Here is a 24214-nt window from a genome sequence, read left to right as displayed (position 1 = left end):
AACCAGAAACTATGAACAAGCTCAGCTGCAAACCACCTGGGTCCTGTCCTGCATGCCGGGAGAAAACACAATTTCTCTCTAAGATGGGAATTGCTGTTTCCTGTGTCACTCGAGGCTTCTAACAATGCAGCTGAGTTCACATAATATGAGGTCAACAAGATACAAACATAAATAAAAACAACAACAAATGGTGGAACATATCCCATTGCAAAATAACATCTAGCGACGGCTGGATGTTATAGGGGAGAGGAAGAAGCAGATAAAGCGCTCTATCCCACACCCCGTTGTCTTTACCCACTCAGCTTCTGTGCTTATTGAAAGATAAAGAACAATAAATTAACTTTGACACTAAATGATTTAAATACAAATCAGTATGCTAAAATGGTCAGATTAATAACCACCCAGCTACGCTACATTACACTATGTCACATTACTATGTGGCACAAGTTGCTATCGTGTTGAAAAGCAACATTCAGGTTCAATTGTTTATTGAATCTGTCTCTGAATGTGGAATTAGAGAAATGATGATGATCACCTGGTCTGCCTCCTGGTGTGAAAGACCACTCCCCGCCACATAGAGAAAGCGGCCAGGCGAGCTCTGCACAATGACAGCATGATCAAACAAAGGAGACAGGTTAAGACTGGTCCTCTGACCTATCGTGCCAGAAATGTTGCAAAGGTTAGCTTGCATCCCAGCTCCACTGTGACCAAGCATTGTGAAAGAGAGGAGCGGGTACACTAAAGGGTTTCGAGTGTTGTGATAGAGAAAACCCCCCCTTGTGTGAGTCATGCATGGACACTGGGAGAGTTTTCTGGAAACAAAGCAGAGCCTCATTTTTATTTCATGCAGCAGATGCCATGCAATTCTCAGCATACACTTTAGGATGAACTTTGACAGAGCTAAAAGGCTCAATATTTGAAATAAAGCTAAAAAAGTCAATATGTGTATGTTTACCTTGCTTATACATTAAGTAACATACAGTGGGTCAACGCTGACTAGCTATATCCTTATCAAAGGCTTCACTAGCTGTGCTGATGTTAAACTATCCCCCGAGGTTGCTGGAGACATAATAGAGACCAACATTGTGTTGACAAAGCACTGACCCACTAAGCTATATTCTCACTCCTATGATAGAAGCTGATTCATGTCTCTAATGGAAGAAATACAGAGCCACCTTTTTATATGCTCCAGCTTAAGGCATCTTCTCATCCCTTATTGATGTGTGCCTTTCTGCAGAAAGTGAGCACTGCACTTAACCTAAAAACTGTGAAAGCATTCTCTTGCATTGGGTGTCATTACATGAGACAGCCTCCAACTCACTTCAGTTATACTATTTGTGGGTTATGACACATTTGGTCTTAAATAACAGGGCTGGCCATATGGTATTTTGTATTCGAAATAAATCCAATTTAAAGAGTATTTTTTTTTAAAACTAAAAAAACTGGGCATTGTAGTTTTTAGCAAATGTTACTCAATAGAAAATAGTGTCTTTGGAAGTGTTTTCAGATGCAGATCTGTTTCTTTTCAAAGCAGAAGGAAGGATGGTCTGTCTGTGTTGATTCAAAATACACTAAAGCGCCCATGTTCATCATAGTGATAGATGACGCCAAGCAGTTCAATAATGTGGCTATTTAATGGTTATGAGTTCTATGGCATAGATGAATACGCTATATTGTAGAAGTTGTTGTAAAATCTAATTGAGTGAGGTAATTTTGTAGCTTTCCTTATTTCGTATTGTTTATCATAAGAAGTTTACTGTAAACTAATCGCTTCACAATGACATTAATAAACACAGAGGCAGCTCCCTTGTCAAAACCTTTCACATTATCAACTTATTTGTACTTGCAAGAAACATAACATTGCGTTCATCAAACTGCAGATAATTTCCATTTTATGCATATGCTCATGCTCTTCAGACACAGGACTTAATACATTCTTAACGGAATAATAATGTGTTTTATCGAATCTAACTCCAGTACAATTCAGTGGAAGCATGGCCTGGATCCAAACTGGAACCCTTCCTATACAAATATTAGTTCTGCTAAGTTGCAGTGAAAAGTATCCAATTACCAATATTACAGTACAAGACGCTGAGTTACGACCAAAATCATAACCATTGCAACCTTTCCAAAATGTGCTGATGAACCAGTTTATCTCAATATCGGCGCACAAGTCAAACTGCTCAAAAGCTCACTTTAAAGATTTTAAATTGACATATTTATTATAACAATCTTGTTATATTGGCATAGGCTACTGTGACACTGCATAAGATGTAAAACGGTTTTGAGTAATACTAAAATCAGCTTTTAAATGTGTTGGTCCACAGTTAGTAGGAATATTTGTTTTCGGTGCATAATAACTCTCTAAGCATTCCTCTAACTACAGATCATTTCTTACCTTGAGTTTGTCAAATCGGTCACCGAGGGCTGCGACCTGGTGATCCCGGTGTCGGCCAACCAGCTTACACAATGAACAGATCAACTGCTCATCAGTCACACAGTACATGTTGACCTTCTCCTCCTCATGCTCCAGACACATCACCCCTCGCACATGGGAGTCCAGTAAGGGCTCGATCAGACGGTGGCCCGTGAAAGGCTTCTTGTTGGGGTGTGTGGCCTTCAAGCAATCGTCGCAGTATGACACCTCACAGGTGATGCAGGTCTTCACGGCCTCCTGCGGGGGGTCCTGCTCACAGAACTGACACTGCACTCGGTCACCGGGAGAAGTCATGGCTTTCCTTTCTGGCGCGGCTCGCTCACGCCGAGTCTCGTTAGGAGAATTAGGTCCGCTCAGAGAAGCTTTCTGGTATCGGTCTATGATGTTCTGTAATGTAACGTTGCGTTTCAGTCCCTCTAGGCCCCTCTGGTTCAGAGTGATGACATAGCGACAGGTTGGACACTGAAAGGCGCTGATGGACTGAATTGGCTCGCTGGGGGTGCAGTGTGACACCAGGATACGATGGGCACAGTTGAAACAAAGGCTGTGAGCGCAGGGCAAGAGCAGTGGGTCTTCGAAGAGCTCCAGACAAATTGGGCAGGTCAGTTCCGACTCCAGTGTTTCCATTTTCAGGCAAAACAAAGTGAGGTCGTCAGCGAAATCCAGGGAAGCTGATCAGCTATCTGTAAAGATGACACAGAAAGGGATTTTAAAAAGGATTGCCTTTAATCTGCAAGTATTACATTGTAAGGTTATCTTTTAAGCAATAAAACAAAACAATCCTTTGTATCAGCATATCATTCGAGTGGATTTTCTGATTTACTTTGTCTTAGTTGATAGTCAAATGAATATCTTTAGATTTTGGATTGCTGTCAGACAAAACTAAATATTTAAAAACTTCACCTCTGGCTTCAGTAAATTGTAACAGCATGTTTTCTGAGATTTTATGAACCAAACGATAAATCAAAAATAACAACAATTGTGTAAATAACCCTTGTCCAAGTTTAGAAAAAGCCATGCATATTCTGTCTCTACTTATGTGTATAAGTACTTATGTGTATAAGTACTTATGTGTATAAGTACTTATGATAATAAAACTAAAACTATTCCCCCTTTTCCTGACTTTCATTTGATTTCCATTGCAAACTAAACCTCAAATATAATGTATGTAAATATTTGTTTAAGATATTTCATTATGGAAATCAAGTAAATCTGAAAATAAACCAAGGAAGCAGGAGAATACTCAAACAATAACACGTGTCTGCATATTATACATATATCAGACTTCTGTACGTTATATTTGTCTGAACTTTGAGTATGCAGCAACGGCTCATTTTAATTTGGCACAGGGATAGTCTAGCCTACCTCAATGTGTTCTTTTCAATACCGTAGTCCAAAGGCCAGCAGGCCAGGGAGACTGACAGCTCAGCCAAGCAGAAGTGTATTGGCCTGCTTGCTGATGGCTGGGGCTCCACACTATCACAGACACTAAGCCTTTGTTCCCAGCCAGTTAGACACCCCAGCTGCGAGTGGACACACTGTGCTCACAGCGTCTCTCTGTGAACTCTCTACCTCCACTCATTATGTGTGAAGAAGGCAAAAGCTCATTATCAGGACAGTGAGGCACAAGTAGCCTTTTGAAGTTTGGAGGATACAGCAATTACCTCTGAGTTACAGACCAGGGTTTGTTCTTCCCATTCTATTCAAATCTTCACAGACACGCAGCTAAAGCACTTGTCTCTAGTGAATGAGATACTTATGGTGGCCCTTTTTTTGGTGCTATTTTGTTCTTTAAAGACGGAGTGTTCGATGCAGGTGTCTCGAAGTTATTACAGAGGATCAAATGCAACCATGAAAACTCTTCAGTCTTTAACAAAGTATGCTAAACATCAAGCCTTTTGGCACAGATATTGTTTGAAAGTTGGTATTTTTCATTCATTAACTTTAATCAACATTTATTTATTATTTATATTACTTTTTACAATTTTAGATACAGTGAGTCTTAATGAATTAATGCAAGTAGGTTAAAAACAAACTTATCTCTACAAATTCACCAAACTGTGGCTCATGAACATACTATGTTACTCATCCATGTGCTTGACATGTTTTTACTTTACTTATCATACAAGATAACACCATGGCATTTTTAGCAAAGCTACCAGCTACAATATAACGGTTACTGTACTCGCACAGGTCCGGTTAAACAGGTTAAGTAGTTGCTTCAGCCAAGCTGTCCTCAATACAAAATGAATAAAGAGCTTTGTTAACAAACACAATGCAGGATGCTTATCCTCTGATGTCATCTCCTGTGCTATAAAATACCCTGAAGTTATAAAAGCTTGCAAAACAACACCGTGGCAAAGAGCCACCGTGAACTGCCTTACAGTCCGAAGTACACTACGCACTCCTGAAAGCTCTCCCATTCATACACAGTTTACTTTACCCACCGATGGATTTCGCCACACTTTGCAATGCCGAGACATTTCTGCTGAAGGAAAACTTCTGACCTAAATCATGAAAACATATTTATGACAACAAAGGCACCAGCCATAAACCCCAGCAGGATGTAGATACGGGCATCCAGATGGAAAAGTCCTCACAGCCCCCTGTAATCCTGCAGTAGAGCTGTCATTAAGCAAGAGATTGAGCAAGAGGTAGAAAGCACAACAGGAAAAGTTGCCCGACAATTCCAGGAAAGCCAGCTCCACCTACAGCTGGAGCGCTGGCCAGTACTGGAAGTAGAGAGAGAGAGCAGACAACAGCCAAAGGGAGAGAGAGAGAGAGAGAGAGAGAGAGAGAGAGAGAGAGAGAGAGAGAGAGAGAGAGAGAGAAGAGGAAGAGTAGAATGACAACAAGGCCAAAAGAGAGGAGAGAGAGAGGAGATGAGAGAGAGAAGAAAGCAGACAACACGCAAAGGGAGAGAGAGAGAGAGAGAGAGAGAGAGAGAGAGAGAGAGAAGACAACAGCCAAAGGGAGAGAGAGAGAGAGAGAGAGAGAAAGCAGACAACAGCCAAAGGGAGAGAGAGAGAGAGTATCAGAGAGAGAGAGAGAGAGAGAGAGAAGATGAGAGAGATAGGATAGATGAGAAAGAGAGATAGAGGAGAGAGAGCAGACACGCCAAAGGGAGAGAGAGAGAGAGGGGAAATCAGCAAAGCGGAGGCGCAGGATCCCGCAGAGCCCCAGCCCTCGCCCTCACAGGCAGGTTACTGTCCTCTCCGCCCTGCCCATTCAGAAATTCAAAGCGTCAGGATCGGTTTCAGGTTTCCTTATGTGGCTATCCCTCTAGCTTCTAGTAGCACAATGCTGTGGATTGGAACTTTTCCTGGCTATGCCCGCAGGGACTTAAAAGAGAAAAGCCAAAGACACACAGCGAGGCAGCAGGACTCATCTGTAACATGGGACAGAGGTCTGTGACTCCCTCCACAAAACTAGGTGACGTAGAATAAGTCCACAGAGGCTTGTTTTATGTAATACCCCTCATGAGTTCCCGACTGAAAAAACACACAGCACCATGGACGTCAACAGTAAAGTAATACTATATTCATTCTATAAATCTCAATTCATCTTGACAGAAACAATTTAAGTAAATTAGCATACAAACATCCTTCCTGACAAATAAGACTTCAAATAAAGACAGAAACATCACCTGCTACGTACAACTCTGTCCCACTTGGCCCTCGTGTGGGAATCACGGATGTACCATCTGCTTACCATGTGGCTCTATTTCCAGACACACCCCCACTGTTCTCTATTTGAATTCTCCTGTCATTCAAAAGGAGTCCCCAGAGTGAATCTTCTCTGACAGACAGATACACACTGTAAATATTAAAGAGACGCTAAAGTTCAGACAAAGTGGTGGGTGTGTGAGCTACATTGCTTGGGTGATGCACGGGAATGTGACAGGCATTCCTTGAGTTTCTTCTAAAAGGTCCCCAACTGGGATGGAGTTTAGTGTGATGAAATCAGCAAGAGGACCCTAAAACTTAGTGCACACATTTAGAAGTTTGTCTTTTAAAATATTAACTTCTTCTTCTTCCTCTCTCCTGATTGCTACCATATTACGAATTTGAACACAATGTACTTTTTCATACCTCTACCAAAACATTGATCAAGGACCAAAACTTCTCGCCACCTGAACAGTTTCTTCCCCTCCGCTACCGGCCTCATCAATAAGGCTCGGCCCCCCACTGACACTTTACCTCAGCTACATTAGACTCTATGCATTACATTAATGCACACAATGTACAACAATATCTGTTTTCTTTTCTTATTACTGCTGATTTTTATTTGTATTCCATATTTGAATCCTTTTTATTCCATTCCATTGCAATGTAAATACCGTTATATTATATTTTGTATTATTTTTTATATTTGTTCTAGTTCTCTATCTGTGTTTTAATTGTTGTTTTACTTTTATGTATGCACCACGACACCAAGTCAAATTCCTCGTAAGTGTAAACCTGGTAATAAACCTGTTTCTGATTCTGATTCCGATTGTATGTGACCATTGGATTAGTAAGGACACTTTGAGCATCCTTAAAGATAGCTTTTCAGAGGCAACAATCACATCAAAAACTGTAATGCAGCATTTAGGACAAGAGAATGCCAAAAGCTATAGTATATAATGCCAGAATCCTATAAAATCTAGTCCTAAAAGAAACCAATATGACATCCATATGTATTACTTTCACAGCCATGTTTGCTATGGGTACATAGTCAGAGATAATCGGCATACTACAGAATTATGCTCCAAGAGTCTTAAATCCCGATACCAGCAGATATGACAGATGTGAGACATACGCTTTTAACTGTGTGGCGCTTTGTCAAATGATGAACTTGCGCAAAGACTTAACATTTGGAGTTTTATTTGATTCGGAAGTAATGGCTAATTTAGAGATGAAACAATGACATCCTCTCAGATAGGAAGACAATTTCCTGCTCAAGCACTTTCTAATCCTTTTGGTTATGGTCTTTTATCACCTTTAATGATGGCTCTGAACCACGTATTGGGCGACTGAGAGAGTGTGATTGCTCTTTGTCTTCTTTCCTGGGGCAGACACCTAACATATTTATCTGTAATCCTGTCTTCTCAGCGTGGCTGTGACCAATGCTCCCTAAAGCAGCCAGCTCAGCAGCGGCCCACTCAGGCCTAATGTGATTTACAGCTGTGGCAGCACAAGCAGCTGATTAGACTGACAAATCTACCTGATCTGCAGATGCACACATTACTGAGATTAGCTGCATGAAGCCTGGTGTTGGCTGACATATAGAGTATTATTATTACAGATTTTGTGAAGTATTGTGGAGGCCAAAATAACTACAAAAGCATTTAAACTACTGTAAACATCTGTCAAACATGATGAGAAGTGTGATTGTCATGTGGGCACTCATCTGGCAAACTCATGTCAACAGATATAAACTGGTATGAAGGTAACAAATACTCAATTTAACTTTCCATTAAGAGTCTCCTGCTTACTCCAATAATGGATGCAGGATGTTTTAATTACAAAGCTCCAGATGAGGAAATGGCAGTAAAATCTGTAATGCACATGAAGTTTGTAGTTAATGAGTTTCATACAGGCTGAGAAGTTAAGCTGATTAAGTTATGTTCCACTTTCTTCCATTTCTCAGTGCTCTTACTGTCTGTGCTGTAGCCTAAAGGTCATCCTGGTCAAGAACAAGAGTTGCACCAAACTCTAATTTCCTCTCCGCGGCTTGGCAGGTGGCATCGTCGGGAAAACACCGCATCCTTTCCACAACCACAGGAACTTTACAGAATGTGACTTTCCAAGCATGAGCCTGCTGCTCATTAATCCTCGTCATACAACCCAAAACTATCGCGAGGAAGAGGTTCGTTAACATCAGAACACACACAAGTTCTGAGCATATTTGTCTGTCTTTTCTGGTGTGTTGATCAGGGATTTGTACGTCATAGCCTCAAGTGCTATCAACGGAGAAGACACTCAAAGAGCGACATCGTGTGGCTGATTTATGAACTACATCAAACACGTTTTCTATACTTACTTTAGATTTCTCACCTTAACAAATCCCAGAATAGCATCTTGATATTTTGCAGTTATATTACTCATAAGAAATTATTGAGTCTAATTATACAAATGTTATATTCATCCCATATGAAAAAAAACGAATTGCAGTAAGAACAATAATCATAATAATATTATATATGACAATACAATCGTAACATAGCCCTAAATAAACACAAATCTTACCATACCATACACTTTAAAGCAATGCAGCGTCCTCTTTGACAACCTCCACATGAGTTGCCATGGTGACAGCTTGATATCTATTTGTCACACTGGTGATCAAAGGCTGCACACACGGGTGGGAAGATGTCTAACATTCCTTCTCGCAGGAACATGATAAGTCACTAATTAATAAGGGAAACTGGCACTGCGAACCCAACAGCAACGCCCCAGTTGTACACATCATTAGCCTCATGTAGAATGAATCTACGGATGGAAATTAGATCAAAGTTAAAATCCCGCATATTTACATTTGAAGCATTATTTGATCAAAGTGTTCATCAATGTGCATTTTCCCTGTTCAAATAAACGATTGAATGAAAATGAAATCCTATATATGTATGCATGTCACAAGCTGTGTCCTGATGTATTGCTAGAGCATGTATGGATGTAGCAGGGGAGAAAAGTCAGTATCTTTTATCTTATCAGCGGAGTGAATGGTTTTCTGTAGGTCATGAGGCCACCAGATTAAGGATGAAAGGCTGGATTTGTCTCCCTCAGCGCTGCATATCTTCTGGTTTGAGTAAAATGGTGATACAAAACTTTTATGACGAACCAGAAAATTGAAAGGAAATTCAGAAATAATATTAAAAGGAACACTCAAGTGATTGCTCATATATATATATATATTGATGATTATTTGTAGATAGAGTCTGGGAAGAGGCTGACAGAAATCCTAGGGCATGTGCTGAAGTGCTGCGTTGACAGAGGAAACTTGAACTACTCCCACTCTCTGTGAGGCTTTTAATCACAAAAAATCCCCTTGGCCTCCTCACTTAGTCATCTTAGTCCTCAAGTATTATTCTGTGTTCAAATAGAGGAATCTTTGAACACAACAAGGCCAAACAACCTTAGCACTTGCACAGAGAACTGCCTAGAGGCTTGGAAACATATGATGACTCAATGTTTTGGTTGCAAAACAAAGAGACGCAGTAACAATATAATACAGACTGAGTTAAGAACAACTCTTTGACTTACCCGCCACATGATTACATCCAAGAGAGAATACCGCCTCATTTAAAGTCAGTCAGAGTTGATATTTTGGCTCTGTCAAAGCTGGTCCAGTGCAGCGGTGTGAACTATACAGTGACTCGTCTCTCCTACTCTCATTTAGTTTCTGACCCTCTAACCCTTTTTCTCTAAGCACACTGAAAATTAGTAGGAGGATCAAAACTTTCCACCCTCTCCTCTTCTTTCCCTGAGAACTGTACCTATCCCATCTACACACAGTGGGCTGCAAAATTGTTGTACTGGCCAATCACATGGAAGGGGCAGGACTCCTGCTGTTTGGTCGATCACTGGAGGCCATCAGAGCAGGAGTGTTGCCATGACTCTCAACAAAGTTTATTTTCATCCATACCTAAACATCATCCTGAGCCAAAAAATTACAATTGATCACACATTTTCTCAGATTTGTTCATAATTTGTACAATGACATTTACAAGTTATTTCAGCCATGTTAGGGCAAATCTGAACTGCTAAAGCTGGAAAATGTGATTCATGCTCAAGGCGAAATTCGATTTGGCCCAATGAAATAGTGCATTATGTAAATCCGAAATCAATGATGGGAAAGGACAGTGGCACTTTGTATCCAGGTCAATGTTAACATGAAGAACATGAAGTATGAATTAACACACAGTGCACTCATTTTGCCACACATACTCTGTGTGCAGTTGTCATGCTCATTAGCACAGATGTTGCTAGGAAGCAAGCCACATTTAGTTAGGAACCCACGTTCAGCAACCTTACTTCCTCAAAGCGAGCACACCCTTTTGTTTTTTCTTTTGAATACATTCACTGAAATGGAAATACACAGGAATGTATTGTGGTCACGAGTTAGAGAGTGTTGAAAGTTTTTTCATTTTGTTGGCATCTGTTCGCCAGTCTCCTGCTACGTGAAAATGTTCCCAACACAAACATGTGCAGGCTGATTCAACTGGCATCAAAACAGCGTTTCTGATCACAGAAAGTTTGATCGGTTTCTCAGCTCTGGATTTGAGCCTGTTTCACAGTTTGAATATGAGGTTTGAGGTATTTAGTTAGAGACCATTACCTAAAATGACCCTATCAACAACGTTAGGATACGGTACCGCTGTGTAAAGCAAATGTTTATGTTGTGTGGTCAAACTTCAGCACCTGAGGCATAGATTGGTTTGGACTAGCAACCTAATACCCCTGCCAGGACTCCTTGTGTTTGAGCTTAGCCTGCAGTTTTCAACAAAGTAAGAACATTTGAAAATGGTGGGAACAATGAAAACAACTTAGAAGTGACGGTATGTAAATGCAGCAAATGTGTTGAAGATAATGTCATCTCTGAAGACTGATTACGCCGGTATGTCAATAAGGTGCAATGAAGCCAAAAACACTTTAATTTATCATCAATGTTATTTTGTAATTATTGTGATTTGAAATTTTTTGTAAATCCAATTATTATTTGCTACATTTTAAACACATAGACAAAAAGCAAGCCAAATACTGTATTTATTTTAACAAACCCAAACTTTCTAAAAGCCCAACTTAAGACTAAAATACCTTAAGGGCACTTTTAAAGTGCCACCCATGGAAAATACAGATGATCCCTTACCTCACAGTCTGTTACTCAGTCAACTAGACAGTCCATAGTACGGATGACAGATGAATGCAGCAATAAAGCCAAGGAAGAGATTTTTCTGAAAACACTGGCTTTCCTCAGAAGCCTCCCTTTAGCTCCTACTTTCTGCCTGGGCTCTGCAGCATCGACTGTCTCACCGCTATCTCTGAAATTCTCCTCACACAACCTCTTCTTCTCTAATCCTCTCTAAAGCAAGCCGAAACAGCTCCAAATGGTTCAACCAGGCGCCGACTTCTCAGGCTTTTCCCCTCTTTGTATTATTTTGTTGGCTGGGATCATTAACTTAGTCCCATGAGAACATAAGGAGGTAAATAACCCCCCTCTTTCCTGTGGGAGGCTGTCAATCACAACTGATGATGAGGTGGTGAGGGGGGCGCTTTTAACAGCCAAGGAGGCACTCCTGATTGGTCACCGGGGAACAGAGGTGCCCTGCATGACAAATGGGAGCACTGAGATGGATGGGCCTAGCAGAGATGCTCAGCTGAGGTTATATGCACAGTTATATTAGACTTTTATGCGGCTCACCCATTTCCATTTTATTCAAAGCAAGATAAAGTTATATGGAAATGAGTCATCAAAGCAAATGTCTTTTAAAACAGCCACAATGGGATTTATGTTGTAAGAATTTAAGATTAGGGAGACCTTTATATGACTATTTGGTACAGTCTGGACACTCAGTGGGAGGAGAGCATAAAGCTTCCGTTGCCATGGCTGCGTGGCCAGAGCAACGATGCATCTTGGCGCTTCAGCCAAATGCCACTCTAATCTTTTCATTGGCAAACCTTCGGCCCTCTCTTCACAGCTTGTTTGTTTCTCAGTCAAGCCTACTGCTGTCTGTCACTCTGCTGTTCCTTCCAGCATCCCATGCCAGTCTAAAGTCTGCTGCATTTTGTAAGGGAAAGAAATGTGGTAAGTGTTAGCGGGGAGACAATGAGACGGGTCACTCAGCTCCCAGGGACCGCAACTAAACTCTTATGCTGACAAGTAGGGAACGACAATAGACAAATTAAGCATGACTTCCAATGTGACTCCTCTGCCTGGCTCTTTCTACTCCCACTAATGGATTTGTAAACTGCACAGAACAAATCCATTTCCTATGTAAAACACACACACACACACACACACACACACACACACACACACACACATACACACACACACACACACACACACACACACACACACACACACACACACACACACACACACACACACACACACACACACACACACACACACACACACACACACACACACACACACACACACACACACACACACAGAATAATACATTATTCTCACTTCACTTCCCAGATGTATGAAAATACATGAAAATACATGAAAATCTACAAGACAGTGTTATTGCTTCTGCCCAAGGACTCATATTGCCATAAATCCATAAATTGCCCGTGAAATAATGACTTTGCCTATTCACTCTTGCACACTAAAATTCATTTCAATGCAATAAAATGCCATAACACCCATGACATTTACATGGATTGTAGAATAACACTGACATTTGAGGCTAGTGTTTTGAAAGGTGAAAATGGTTTTGCCACTCCTGAGTTCAATTCAAAGCCCCGCCCCTTTTCTGAACTGCAATAAACACCAAGTGGAAAAATGTCTGTTTCTGTTTTATCCATTCCAGAATAGAAACACTTGTCTGGGCTGCGGTTTGAGCAACTGTTCCCACTTCACCCACTGGAAATCCAAGCTGATCCTTGGTCCGGGCTAACACACATAGTTTAAACATAGTTTAGTCTATGGAATGGAAAATGGATGGAAAACATTTGTTTTTGTCTATTCCTTTGCCTCATCAGAAATTCAACTCAATATGATGAATTGTTTAAATTTGAATATGTGACAGCTACTTTGTCATAATGTATTAACTGTGACAACATTCACAATTGATAAAATAGGACCCGAAGCCACAATTGAATCTAGTCCAGAGGTTGGGAAACACACATATTTCTGGTGTATTCTTTTATTAGTGGCAAACAAGATGTTAACGTTCTAAGTGTTATCTTAAGAAAAATGTATTCCAGAAATATGTGTGGATTTTTACTGTACATTTATCCTCTTATCAATCAGTAGCAGCACTGTCGAAACGATTAATCAAAACAAATGAATATTCATCCCCATTAAATTAGGCCATTTGCTGCCTGAGGCAGTGCTCGTGCTAGCGGTTGTCACATCAAGCTGTATTAATTGGACAAAGACCTGCAAAGGGCCACACAAGCCTTTCTGAAGAAGCAGATAAGAAGTTGGAAAAAAATAGGCTGTGAAATGTAATGTTACATAAACTTTGATGGGCTAGAGAGAAACCTAATTACTTGCAGGGAGGAGGAGCACAGATGTTTGAAAGATAGATCACCATGTTAAAAGGTTATGCTTCACCTTGATGCAAAGCACCTTGAAAGCACAATCTAATTTTGCACTAAACAAAAAATCCAGAAATCTATAGATAATCTTAAAATGTCCAAATACACCTTGTACATTAAGAAAACATAAGAAAGAACGGACAAAAGTCATATTTAATTAGTAGGATGATAGGGTTGATATGATCACCCCAGTCACAACTTTTCATTTCAATTCAGAAGCAAAAAAAAACAAATAGCTCAACTTACTTGCTATGGTCCAGCGTGATCCTCTCAAACACAGCAAGAAGATGCAACTCTCATCAAAGGCTCAGCATTCTCATCAGTAGCACATGGATGAGAGACTAAACAAAACACAGAGTAGCATCCTGGCTAGTCTCTTTCAATATTCCCTCCCTCATTTCTAGAGATCCCCACCCTGTCCCAGCCCCAGCCGTGTGTTCATGCGAGCGTAAAACATGCCCAGGAAGCGTCACTTCCACTGGGTCATTTCATGGATATTGTAGCCATTAATGCAGTCCATCAGCCCCCCTGCCCTTCCTCCCCAGGGTTGCGCTCTTGCCCCTGGCTGCCCACCCTCTCAGCCAAAAGATAAAGATGTAGCAAATGGGCAGACAAAGGGGGGTGCATTAACCTTGGGGAGCATTTTTTGATGAGTTTGTGACTACGCGACCGGGCCCCGAACAGATGGGATCAGTCTCCAGGGCTCTGCTGCATGGCTGCATAATACACAGCTCCACACATCCTCACAACAAATATGCTATTCTGCTGCTCACTAAACGGCCCTCATCAGATCACAGGCCACATAAAAGGCTGCCCATAACAGAATATCTTTATCATGTTATGTTTGCTATTAAGCCCTTAGAAACTGAGTTAGCACATGCGTTGGCATCATGATTGCCTTTTTAAATGCTGATCTAAGCAGCAGTGATTGTTTTCCTAACTAGGACAAAACAAAACAGCCACTCCTCTTTTTTTCTTTCAGTAAACAATAAGATGAAAGCGTAGTCTGTGCTCACCATGGCAAAGGTTCAAGATTTATAATTGCCTTCATCCCCAAGGCATACTGCCCATAACTAAGCAACACACAATCAATCCAAACATCAAGCAAATTAATGAACACGTTACTACCAAGCCAATTAACACATATTGCAATATATCCTCAGTACTGAAAGGAGGTGTTATGGTTTGTAATTTAACAGAAAGTTCCCCCCTTAAAATTGTTTAAACTATTTATCACACAGGCATGATGCCGTGTGTGTTTATTATCTGCTGTGTCCCTTCAGTCAATGTCTACATGCATGTGGTTTATGATTAGCCAGTAGAACCTATAGGACTCTTGTGAGCATTGACCTGGAATTGATTATCCTCCTATGCTGCAGTTTAATGGATGCTGTGTTCTTGGATTTGACAACAACAGAATCAATTGTTAACGTAGTTCTCCTCTCTATTATGGAAAACAAGCACATAAAAGCTTACAGCTTAACTGGTTTGATTGAATTTAGTCTTAAAGGGATAGTGGAAATGGAACCTCAAATAGTTTCGTTTTAACTTATATACAAGCATAATTACGTACCAAAACAATCACACCTGATTAAAAAAATATAATAATTGCCTTACGCATGTTAGAAGCACTTTATTGCAGCTTCCCCGAAGTTTTTTAGAAACGAAATGTTTCTCAGCCTAACCGGAAGTGACGAAAACTTAGGAAGACGATACGATAACAAACCATGGCGTCTATGCAGAATGAACGTGGAAGGGCAAATATACCAGACAAAGAAGAAGGATTGTACGAGGTATCCAGTGATGATAGCGAGTCAGAAACATCCTCTCGGCTTTCCTACGAAAATGTCGTTTTAGGAACTGAATCTGAATCCGGTTCAGTAAGCGACGATGGTGACAATATTGAGCCAGACGATGGACCATTACGTCCTTATTTGTTCGAGCCCGAGCCCGAGGTGATGGTTCACGGCATGGGCAATGGCGAGGATGACCAGGACCAGGCGCCAGATGATGCACCCCTACGCACAAATAATCTTGACTGGTAGGTCCCTAAGCATAGCTCACGCATCTTAAGATCACCTGTAGCCTTTACAAATATTAATCATTGTTAACCAGTTAAGGCCGAAGGTCCCCCCAGTGGACCCCTCCCACCGTTTTTTCTCTCTCACATGTCTCAGGGCTTCTTAACATTTATGAAACTATTAATGTTTCATACCCTTTTAAAGGTAATAAACTCCGCTAACTGACAATAAGAACAATTGTTAGCTAGAAAAAACACAAGAGTAATACCAAGCCTTTGAATTAGCATTGAGCGAAACAATGCTAACTAATGCTAACGCTTTTTTACACACAACACACGGTAGAAATGCCCTTATTACTATCTTAACTGCACAAACAAGATATACGATTTAAAGCTGAGACTCCACAGATGTAATGTCATCACTGTAAGACCTCGAATTCCTGGAGCTATCAGCCAGAAAAGAGAAAGTAAACAACATCCGGTTCCAAAAATATTACAATAATTACGTCTTACCTTTTTTGATTTGTGATCAAAAGTTGTGTTCAACGGAATAAAAACGCATCTCAAGGTTAATCCAATGTCGCGTAGAATTTTTCTGTCGCACTACAGCCATACAAAACACATCTATTCACCATAATAAAGGTCGGCTATTCACATGCAAATGCTATTGAATGTCCGCCATTGTTTGTGCCCGTCTTCCTGAGCTCTCGTCATCACCCGAAGATTCCCGACGATTCCCGAAGTATTTCGTTTCATTGAGAGGGCGCAGTAAAATTGAAAATAAAATGAAACTAGGCGGATGAAATTAAAAAAAATTGTTTAATATGCTTCTTTTTAATAAAAATACATAAGTTAAACCCAAAATTCGCGGATTTCCACTATCCCTTTAAGCTAAAGTAGCGAACTAATTTAGGTTAACATTTTTTACAAGGAGATGTATATTCATTGTTTAGAGGTGCCATAAATGAAAGAAAGCGTAGTCTTCTTTAAAATAACCTATTAAGCCCCACGGACCCGTATCCGGGGCCGAAATTGCGTCATTTGCAGGAAACAACGTCTAATGAACCTTCATATTTAATAAACTATGAATGTTTTATATCCATATAACGGAAAAAAACTCATTTAACTTTTTTTTAAACTCAAATTTGCTAACACTGACCTAGCCCCGAGCGAAAAATGCTAACCTATTACTGCACCAAAAATCACTCCTAGCACCCTTATTACTTATCCTAGGTGCACATCCAACACATCGTTTATGATCGTAAGGAGACACAGAATCTATTGGTACCCACCTCAACACTCAAAGATTACAAATTTGCGGAGAAAATAACAAAAACCTACATCAAAACATGTCGCACTAAGTAGCCACAAACACTAACATGGCTTACCTTGGTCTTTGTCTGATCAAAACTGGTCTTCAATGGCATTAAAACGATAAAAACGATGCTGTAGTTAATCCATAGGTTAATATCCAATGTGACTGTGTCCCCTTTGAAATGTTCTGATAATCCATTTAAGCAATAAAACTGCTTTTCTGTTTCAAGATATCAGAGCAGGGATATTCCTACGCTCTGCAGCAAGATTGTAGGCGCAACGACGCCCCTCTTTTTTAACATGAGAGTCTATGGGACGATTTCCCTTCGATTATATTGGCTCTAACGGTCAGGAGGAGATGTCACATGTCAACATCGAAGAAGGGGGACCAGAGATATGGAAAATCCACCCAAATGGCCCCAGAAGAGGTTTTTTTTGCTAAATATGTCTAAAAAAGTCAAATATCACTTGTTTTGCATCAATCTTGATACAGGGTACTTATTGTTGTACTTTGGATTCCTAAAGCTTTTAGTCTACTAACCCATCATCCAAGGTTAGTTTTCACTATAATTACAAAATATATCTTTTGGACGGACACTATAATTTACAGTTTTTTACCATGTTCAATCTGAATTTTCTTTAAAATAAAAAACATCTATATTGATTCTGACTTTTCTACATCCAACTCACAGGTTTATCATTACTTTGAGAAAAAAGATTATTAATTTAACCCTTTTTAGAAGGGAAGATATGGTCATTTGTTCTGGGAATGTTATTTTCGAGCCTGAAACCTGAAAAACAGGCTTGGGGCCTAACAGGTTAGAGACTTGGTTAACAATTACATGTATGTACCATGATACCGTACAGCTGATATGTATTATTGGTTCATTGTCTGTTTTCATGGAATGATTAAAATAAGCCACAATATAAAGATTTTGAAAATAATATGAAAAAAGGGAAGGCCAAGGTTAACATCATTCCCCTGGAAAACCAGTTGTACTTTGTGGCTAACAGCAACACAATAAAATACTGCTCTGTCTGGCATTACTCATTGAAATAAAACACTGAAGGAGTTTTTGGGAAAGTAAGGTCATATGTTGTGTTTAGTCCACACCACATCCCCATTGCCTGAAAGTCTTGGCTTTTATTTTATCCTGAAAAAAATGAATCCTTGTGAAAGGGTGTGGTGAACGCCTGCTACATTCTTTGCTGCTCGGAGGAGTCTGTAATTGCTTCCAGCTTCTGAGGGATCTACTGAAGAAAAGTAGTGTCACGTCTTTATCAAGAATCTCCCATCTACAGCACTCGACTCTTATCAAAGACGGTGCAAGTGAAGCATTCAATCACTCTCACATCTGCTACAGTAACTCCGCCTTATACCCAAATCCCAAATAAAGTCTGTTTTTACGAGTAGCACTAGCAATTAAATGAACAACTAATCTTATGTGTGGGACGTATAAAGCTTTACATTAACACCTGTGCTGTTTATCCATCCTGTAGTCAGAGAGTCACTGCACTCCTACAACAAGAACTGCTGGAGGAGGTCTGCACATCTGCTGTGGGGAGATGTGTTCATGTGTCCAAGGAGACAGTTGGAGCCAAAGGCAGAAGCCCAGCTGTTGATCTGGGTTAGTTACATCGGGATGGAATAAGACACTTTTGATGTCACTGCAGTCACACTGATATCGGTCAGTGTTTAAAGCACATATCTCCAAGTAGCCTGTCTCTGCTGTGTACAGACTCTGTGTAGGTCAAGAGGCAGGCAAACTGATCAGTTTTCTGATTGCTGCGAGCCTTGGCTCAGTGTGGCCTTACTAAGTATGCTCACTCCATCTACTTGTCAACAAAGCATTCCTTCGAGACAGTCTAGGACACATTCCTCAACCTTGGCCTATGACGCACATTCTCTGGAGTTTGAAATGGATTAAACATTTACTTTTCCTGCAGAGGTATTGCTGATAAAAAGAATATTCCTTAACTGCACAGTGTAGTGAGTCCACATACACACACATTCATACACAAGTACCCCATTTCCATCCACACTCATTGGCTCTGACAATGAGACTGAACCAGCTCTGGCTCTCTCCCTGTCACAACAAGTGGGCTCAGAGAACTCACAGCTGCTGGTGGAGCTGGCACTTCAGACCTGATGGAAACTGTTTCTTTTGTCATTTCACATGAGGATTTGGAGAAACTGAGCTTTGTAATGAGAGGAAGAGTACTATTGGAAAAATACTTCAATAAAACATTCAAAATTCCTTGTTCAGTTTATGATGTGAAAGAAAAAATGAAACGATAATAATTCAATACCAAAGACAAAGAGGATTGATACCAAGAAAGAATGCTTTACTTATAAAACAGGGACGTTGACGCTTCCGAGCAATAGCAGAACCAGAGGGAAAGTACTGAAATTAATTCACCAGAGTTCCCTATCCACAGTTATTTGGCACAATTCCACATTCTGTTCTCTCTTAAACAACATGGTATCGCCTTAGCTCTCACCAAAACAAAGTGGGAGAAGAATAATGAGAATCTCATTGAAAATCATGAGCTTGCCCGTGGAAAGCTTGGGCAGCAAAGTCATGCAAATAAATGGTTCCCTGTGCATCGGAAATGTTGATTATATTTGCTCGTTTAATAATCTTCAGTTGTTTAATGAGGACGCTGATTTGAGTCAGCAGATGTGATTCATGAGCAAACAAGAGTGAACTTGTTGTTAAGACAACATTTCCGGCTCACCTCTAAATTAAATATCACAAAGAGACACATAAAGTGTGGTGGTTCTCATCAAAACAAATATGGTAATTGCTGTGCCTCCTATGCTTGTGTGTCTCTGATGTATTCCTGACATGTGATTCACATGTGCGAGAAATCAATATTAAAGTATTATAGATAACGTGCAGTCATTAGAGAGTATTTCTATAAAATAAGTTACAACTCTTACAGAAAACTTTACGTGTAAGTATTCAGGCCTTCAGCGTCACCTTTATATGACTGCTACCCAAGTGTCCCACTGCTCAGTCCGAGACGATTAGCAATGCTAAGCAATTGAAACAAAATGTACTTAATAACCCGATACCACTAAGTGCTTTATCAGATCTTACCTGCTTCCCCATGGCTGTGGTGGTATGTGTCTCTCCCTGGTGAATAAATACTGGTCTGCTACAGAGTATGACTTTTAGGCAGCTTGTACTTTCCCTGAGGTGAAACAGAGAGGAGACAGGAGGTTGTAGGTTTTCTGTCTGCACGTACACTCCCCTTCATCAGGGTGTGTAGACGCACATACCTCACTGACATACACTCTGCTTCTCATCTGCTCTACAGGTTCACACAGGAGCAATGCAAGCTCCAGAGATTACTTAACCCATGAACAGGCTGGCATTGACTGGAATAATAAACTAAGGAAGACTTTCATTATCTTCGTGCGTTACCATTAAAATACTCCAAAAAGTTGCATTTATTTTTGAATCATTGGAACTGGCAATGGTGGTGATAATAATTGGTTCTTGTAGGAGAGGAGAATGCAATGGGTGAAAATGAGTGTCTGGACCTGGTACTGATACAATGTAAGTCACCGGCAGATAATAAGGATATAAGACTTTTTTCTCCTTCACCACAGGCGGCTCCATTGAGTTTCCAGGTGTTGAGAAATAAGGATCAAACTCAAGAATCCCCAGCAGCCAGCAGGCAGAGAGCAGCAATGAAAAAAATATCGCAAAAGAGAATTGGTTTTCTCCACTCTAATGAGAATTCATCCTGTGAGATGGATGAGACGGAGGGAAAACAATTCCACACTTGCAATAATGAGATCAAATTTGGGGAACAGGTGTACATCCCTCAAGTGAAAAAACAAACAAAGTAGAAGGTTACCAAGAATTTCTCTTACAGGGAGGAATTCTCTTTTTAAAACTTCTAATAAAATACAATTTGCCGACTATATGATCACATCTTGCAAAAAATATGTTATCTAACAGTTAACCGCTTCAAATTGATGTGTTTACGGGGGCAGAAAGCTTATGATGTCAGGCAATAGTCAGGACACACTCACTGAAAAATGGATTAGAAAAGGTTTTGAAATAAACAAAGCAACTTTATTAAAAAGAAAAGAGAGAATGGTGAAGGAGGTAAACAATGAATTTGGGCGAACGATTTGTGAGAACTCATTTGAAAGGATGATTCACCAGAAAACTAAAATAAAACCACTAGACATTCTCTATTGATTTTGTTACATGAAAGCAGGCGAGCAAACACCAAAGATAAATGTGGTCTCATATGTTTATTGTGTGATGTCCCTGACCATCACTTGAGTGAGAAATGCTGCTGAATGTGTGGTGGTAAGCCTATAGTCCAGCATTGTGAGGTAAAGTAACCTTTTCTCCCAAATACAAAGGTACTTCTTGATGGATTTTTCATGAAGTAAAAATCACAGACAGGTTCAGGCACCGATCACCTTTTTTGCCCCAGTCGCAGAACAGGAATCCTTCTTAATGTGGCCGATGTTTTGTTGTGTTTCTGCTGTGGGCTTGACACATCAACCGGATGACAGAAAGTGGAGTGAACCATTCTGGTAGCAATTATGGCCAATGTCCCCACACTGGGCAGCTGCATCCTGCCCCAAGACAAACCAAACCACTGAATCGGGCAACAGTTTTGTTCAACATTAACCCAGCGTTGGGGGCATCCTGTGAGCTGAATGGTTAAAAAAGAGTTTCGGCAAAAACTAAAAGGTAGCATGGAGTCAGATTAGAATCTTCCAAAGGTTTTTTTTTTAGCATGAACTTGAAATAGCTAAAGTATAAGTTAAAAAATAAAGTAGAAAAAAAGTGAGTTAATAGAAAACTATATTTGCTAAAAAGTTAGCAATGCAGACTTAAACATTTCAGATGTGTGTATCGCACACTTTAATTCATGTACCTTTTGTTATTCATGCTTTGCTTTTAAATGAGTGTTTTTAAATGCCATTTTAATGTGTTTCTTAATGCTCTTAATGTCTTTCTTTTTTTGTAAAGCACTTTGAAATGCCTTGTGTTGAAAGGTGCTAAATAAACTTGCCTTGTGTATATAACACAAACCTCCAATGTTCCCCCTTTCTCCCATTGTTTCATTCAACTAATTAAGGAGGAGTTTGAATTATATTTTGAACTTTCATACAGATTAAATTATTCTAGGGAAAATAGCATCCAAAGGCAGTCTGCCTGTTGTGTTGTTGGACTTTGCAACAGCTTTCAATATGCCTGCATGGCTCTGCCTACCGCGAAGGAAAAACAAGTGGGGGGTTAGAGGGACTTTTTACACACCTGTTATGGTTGGATGATTACACCTTTGCAGTGTGATTCATATGGAGTTTGATGACATCAGCACATTTCCAGCAAAGCTTACTCCCAACATCAACCTAAGCAGACGTCTGATCATTAGTCAGATGACTGAAAAGTTTAGGAGGAAATGATTAAGGCTCCTCCAGACAAGGTTTCCACATGACGGTATACAGTATAGAATTGAGGTTGTCGCTCTGAGATTGTAATATAATATACATATTTTTTATAAACAAAGCTTCAAAAAGATCCCAGAAGGCCATAGTCAATTATGTTACAACTAATTTCATGCTTTTTTGTGCCAGAAATCCTTTCAATTTCAAATAATGATGAAATCAATAAACCAAAACACTTTCTGATTCTTGTGTTAATCCCTCATATTATTCACCATTCTGCTCTCAGGTTTGACCTTCTCTGTGAATAGAGCGATACCAACAAGTTGCCTTCATACTTGAACTCTCCGTAATACTGAAAAGTCAACAGTCACTCAATAACAGCTCATACTTGATAAAGGAAAGACAGCCTTTAAATCATGTGCTCCTATAACCTTTCAATGAACTTCTAAAGAAAAGGATGGCTTCAATTAAAGTATTTCAGCAGCATTTGTGTTTGTTGTGTGGACAGTGGGGTAGGACAACAAAACTACAGTAGGAGAAAAAAGAGACAGCACGTTATGGGAATCAGCCTGTTTCTGAAAGCATATCTGAATATAAAACCAAAGGGAATAAAGGCAACACTGAGATAGCTAGGAAAACGCTGCCCGCAGGAAACTGGGGATACAGTGGGGAAAAGGTTCAAAGAGAACTTCTACTGCTGCTCGGGACAACAGTGTGAAATGGTACAGGTACTGATTAAAGCTTTTCTTCTCTCACGGGAACACGACCATATTGCCAAAGTATTTACGTGTTTGCATTTTAAGGCTTAGAACTGTTTCATTTTTTAAGTCACTCTTTGATAATTACCTAGGTCGAGCCTCTACTTAATTATTAACTACTGGCAATTTCTTTGAAGCACAGAAAACATGATTACATGTTTGAAGCTTGATTTAATGCTACAGTATAGGTGTCTTCTACAGTGTCTAAGCTGCAGCTTCTATTGCTATCAGCATACATAGGGGAATTACATGGCATTTGAACAAAAGCAGCCTGCTGAGTTTCTCTCAAAGAACTGAACAACTTGAATATTTTCTCTCAATGTTAGCTTATATTATGCAAGTTCAGGTGTTTATTTTTGCATATTTGCTTAAAGATATTAACACAACAGAGAGTTGCACAGGAATTTATATTTGCATTATTAGCCCTCATATTTTCTCACACAATGGAACACACATATTTCACCGATATCTCAGAATGTATGCCAGGTGACAAAAACAACACACATAATATTATCAGATAGAATCGGTATGTGTTCATATCCGCCCCATAAAACAAGCTGGCTAACAACCAGAGTTGGAGGAAAACATCTGGATGCTGTAATTCCTGATGTTGCATGGAAGTGGTTTCAGACACATAATTCTGAGTTTGTTGCACAAGTTTGAATCCTGAACCAAACTGCCTTTTGGTGGCTTTTCGGCCAACAAAATTTGAACAGTGTATCATTCACTGCCCTGCCTGCCAAAAAACTGACATATTGAAGTTGATCCAACTTGATCCCCTGTCCCCCCCAGATACACAGCCTCCACCCCAACTGAGTTACTGTACTGTATCATGTGGACTCAAAGAGAGAAGGGGAAAACACATGCACTCTAAAAGCTGGTGATACAGACAGCTCAACCATACTGTGATTTATAGCTTATGTGTGCACTGATCATTTGAACACATACGGCAGAATGAACAATTCCAACAATGTCTTGTAACCTTTTTTTGGGTACAAT

General features: G+C 40.0%; 1 protein-coding gene and 1 long non-coding RNA gene across 6 annotated transcripts in view; one reads left to right on the top strand and one right to left on the bottom strand.

The window, feature by feature from the left end:
• Positions 1–20236, bottom strand: part of mid1 (midline 1) — a 28215-nt gene extending 7979 nt beyond the window's left edge. Inside the window, exons 1-3 of one of the 5 annotated variants that reach the window (XM_034213284.1) lie at positions 20134–20236; positions 2399–3120; positions 536–598 (exon numbers count right to left, since the gene is read on the bottom strand). In XM_034213284.1, the coding sequence (XP_034069175.1) occupies positions 536–598; positions 2399–3064 (729 nt within the window). In that variant the 5' untranslated portion in view covers positions 3065–3120; positions 20134–20236. Of the gene's footprint in view, positions 1–535; positions 599–2398; positions 3121–4884; positions 5188–9681; positions 9916–11287; positions 11621–20133 lie in introns of those variants that run through there. The other 4 variants (XM_034213285.1, XM_034213281.1, XM_034213283.1 and 1 more) reach the window with 4 other exon arrangements.
• LOC117544342 lies at positions 17959–20483 on the top strand. The gene is made up of 2 exons (XR_004568682.1): positions 17959–18657; positions 20354–20483. It is a non-coding gene; the product is annotated as an uncharacterized LOC117544342 (long non-coding RNA).
• Positions 20484–24214: the final 3731 nt, after the last annotated feature.

This window comes from Gymnodraco acuticeps, unplaced genomic scaffold (assembly GCF_902827175.1).
Source record: "Gymnodraco acuticeps unplaced genomic scaffold, fGymAcu1.1, whole genome shotgun sequence".
Taxonomy (NCBI): Eukaryota; Metazoa; Chordata; class Actinopteri; order Perciformes; family Bathydraconidae; genus Gymnodraco; species Gymnodraco acuticeps.
Note: the sequence above shows the minus strand (reverse complement) of the source record. Positions and strands in the feature narration are given on the sequence as shown.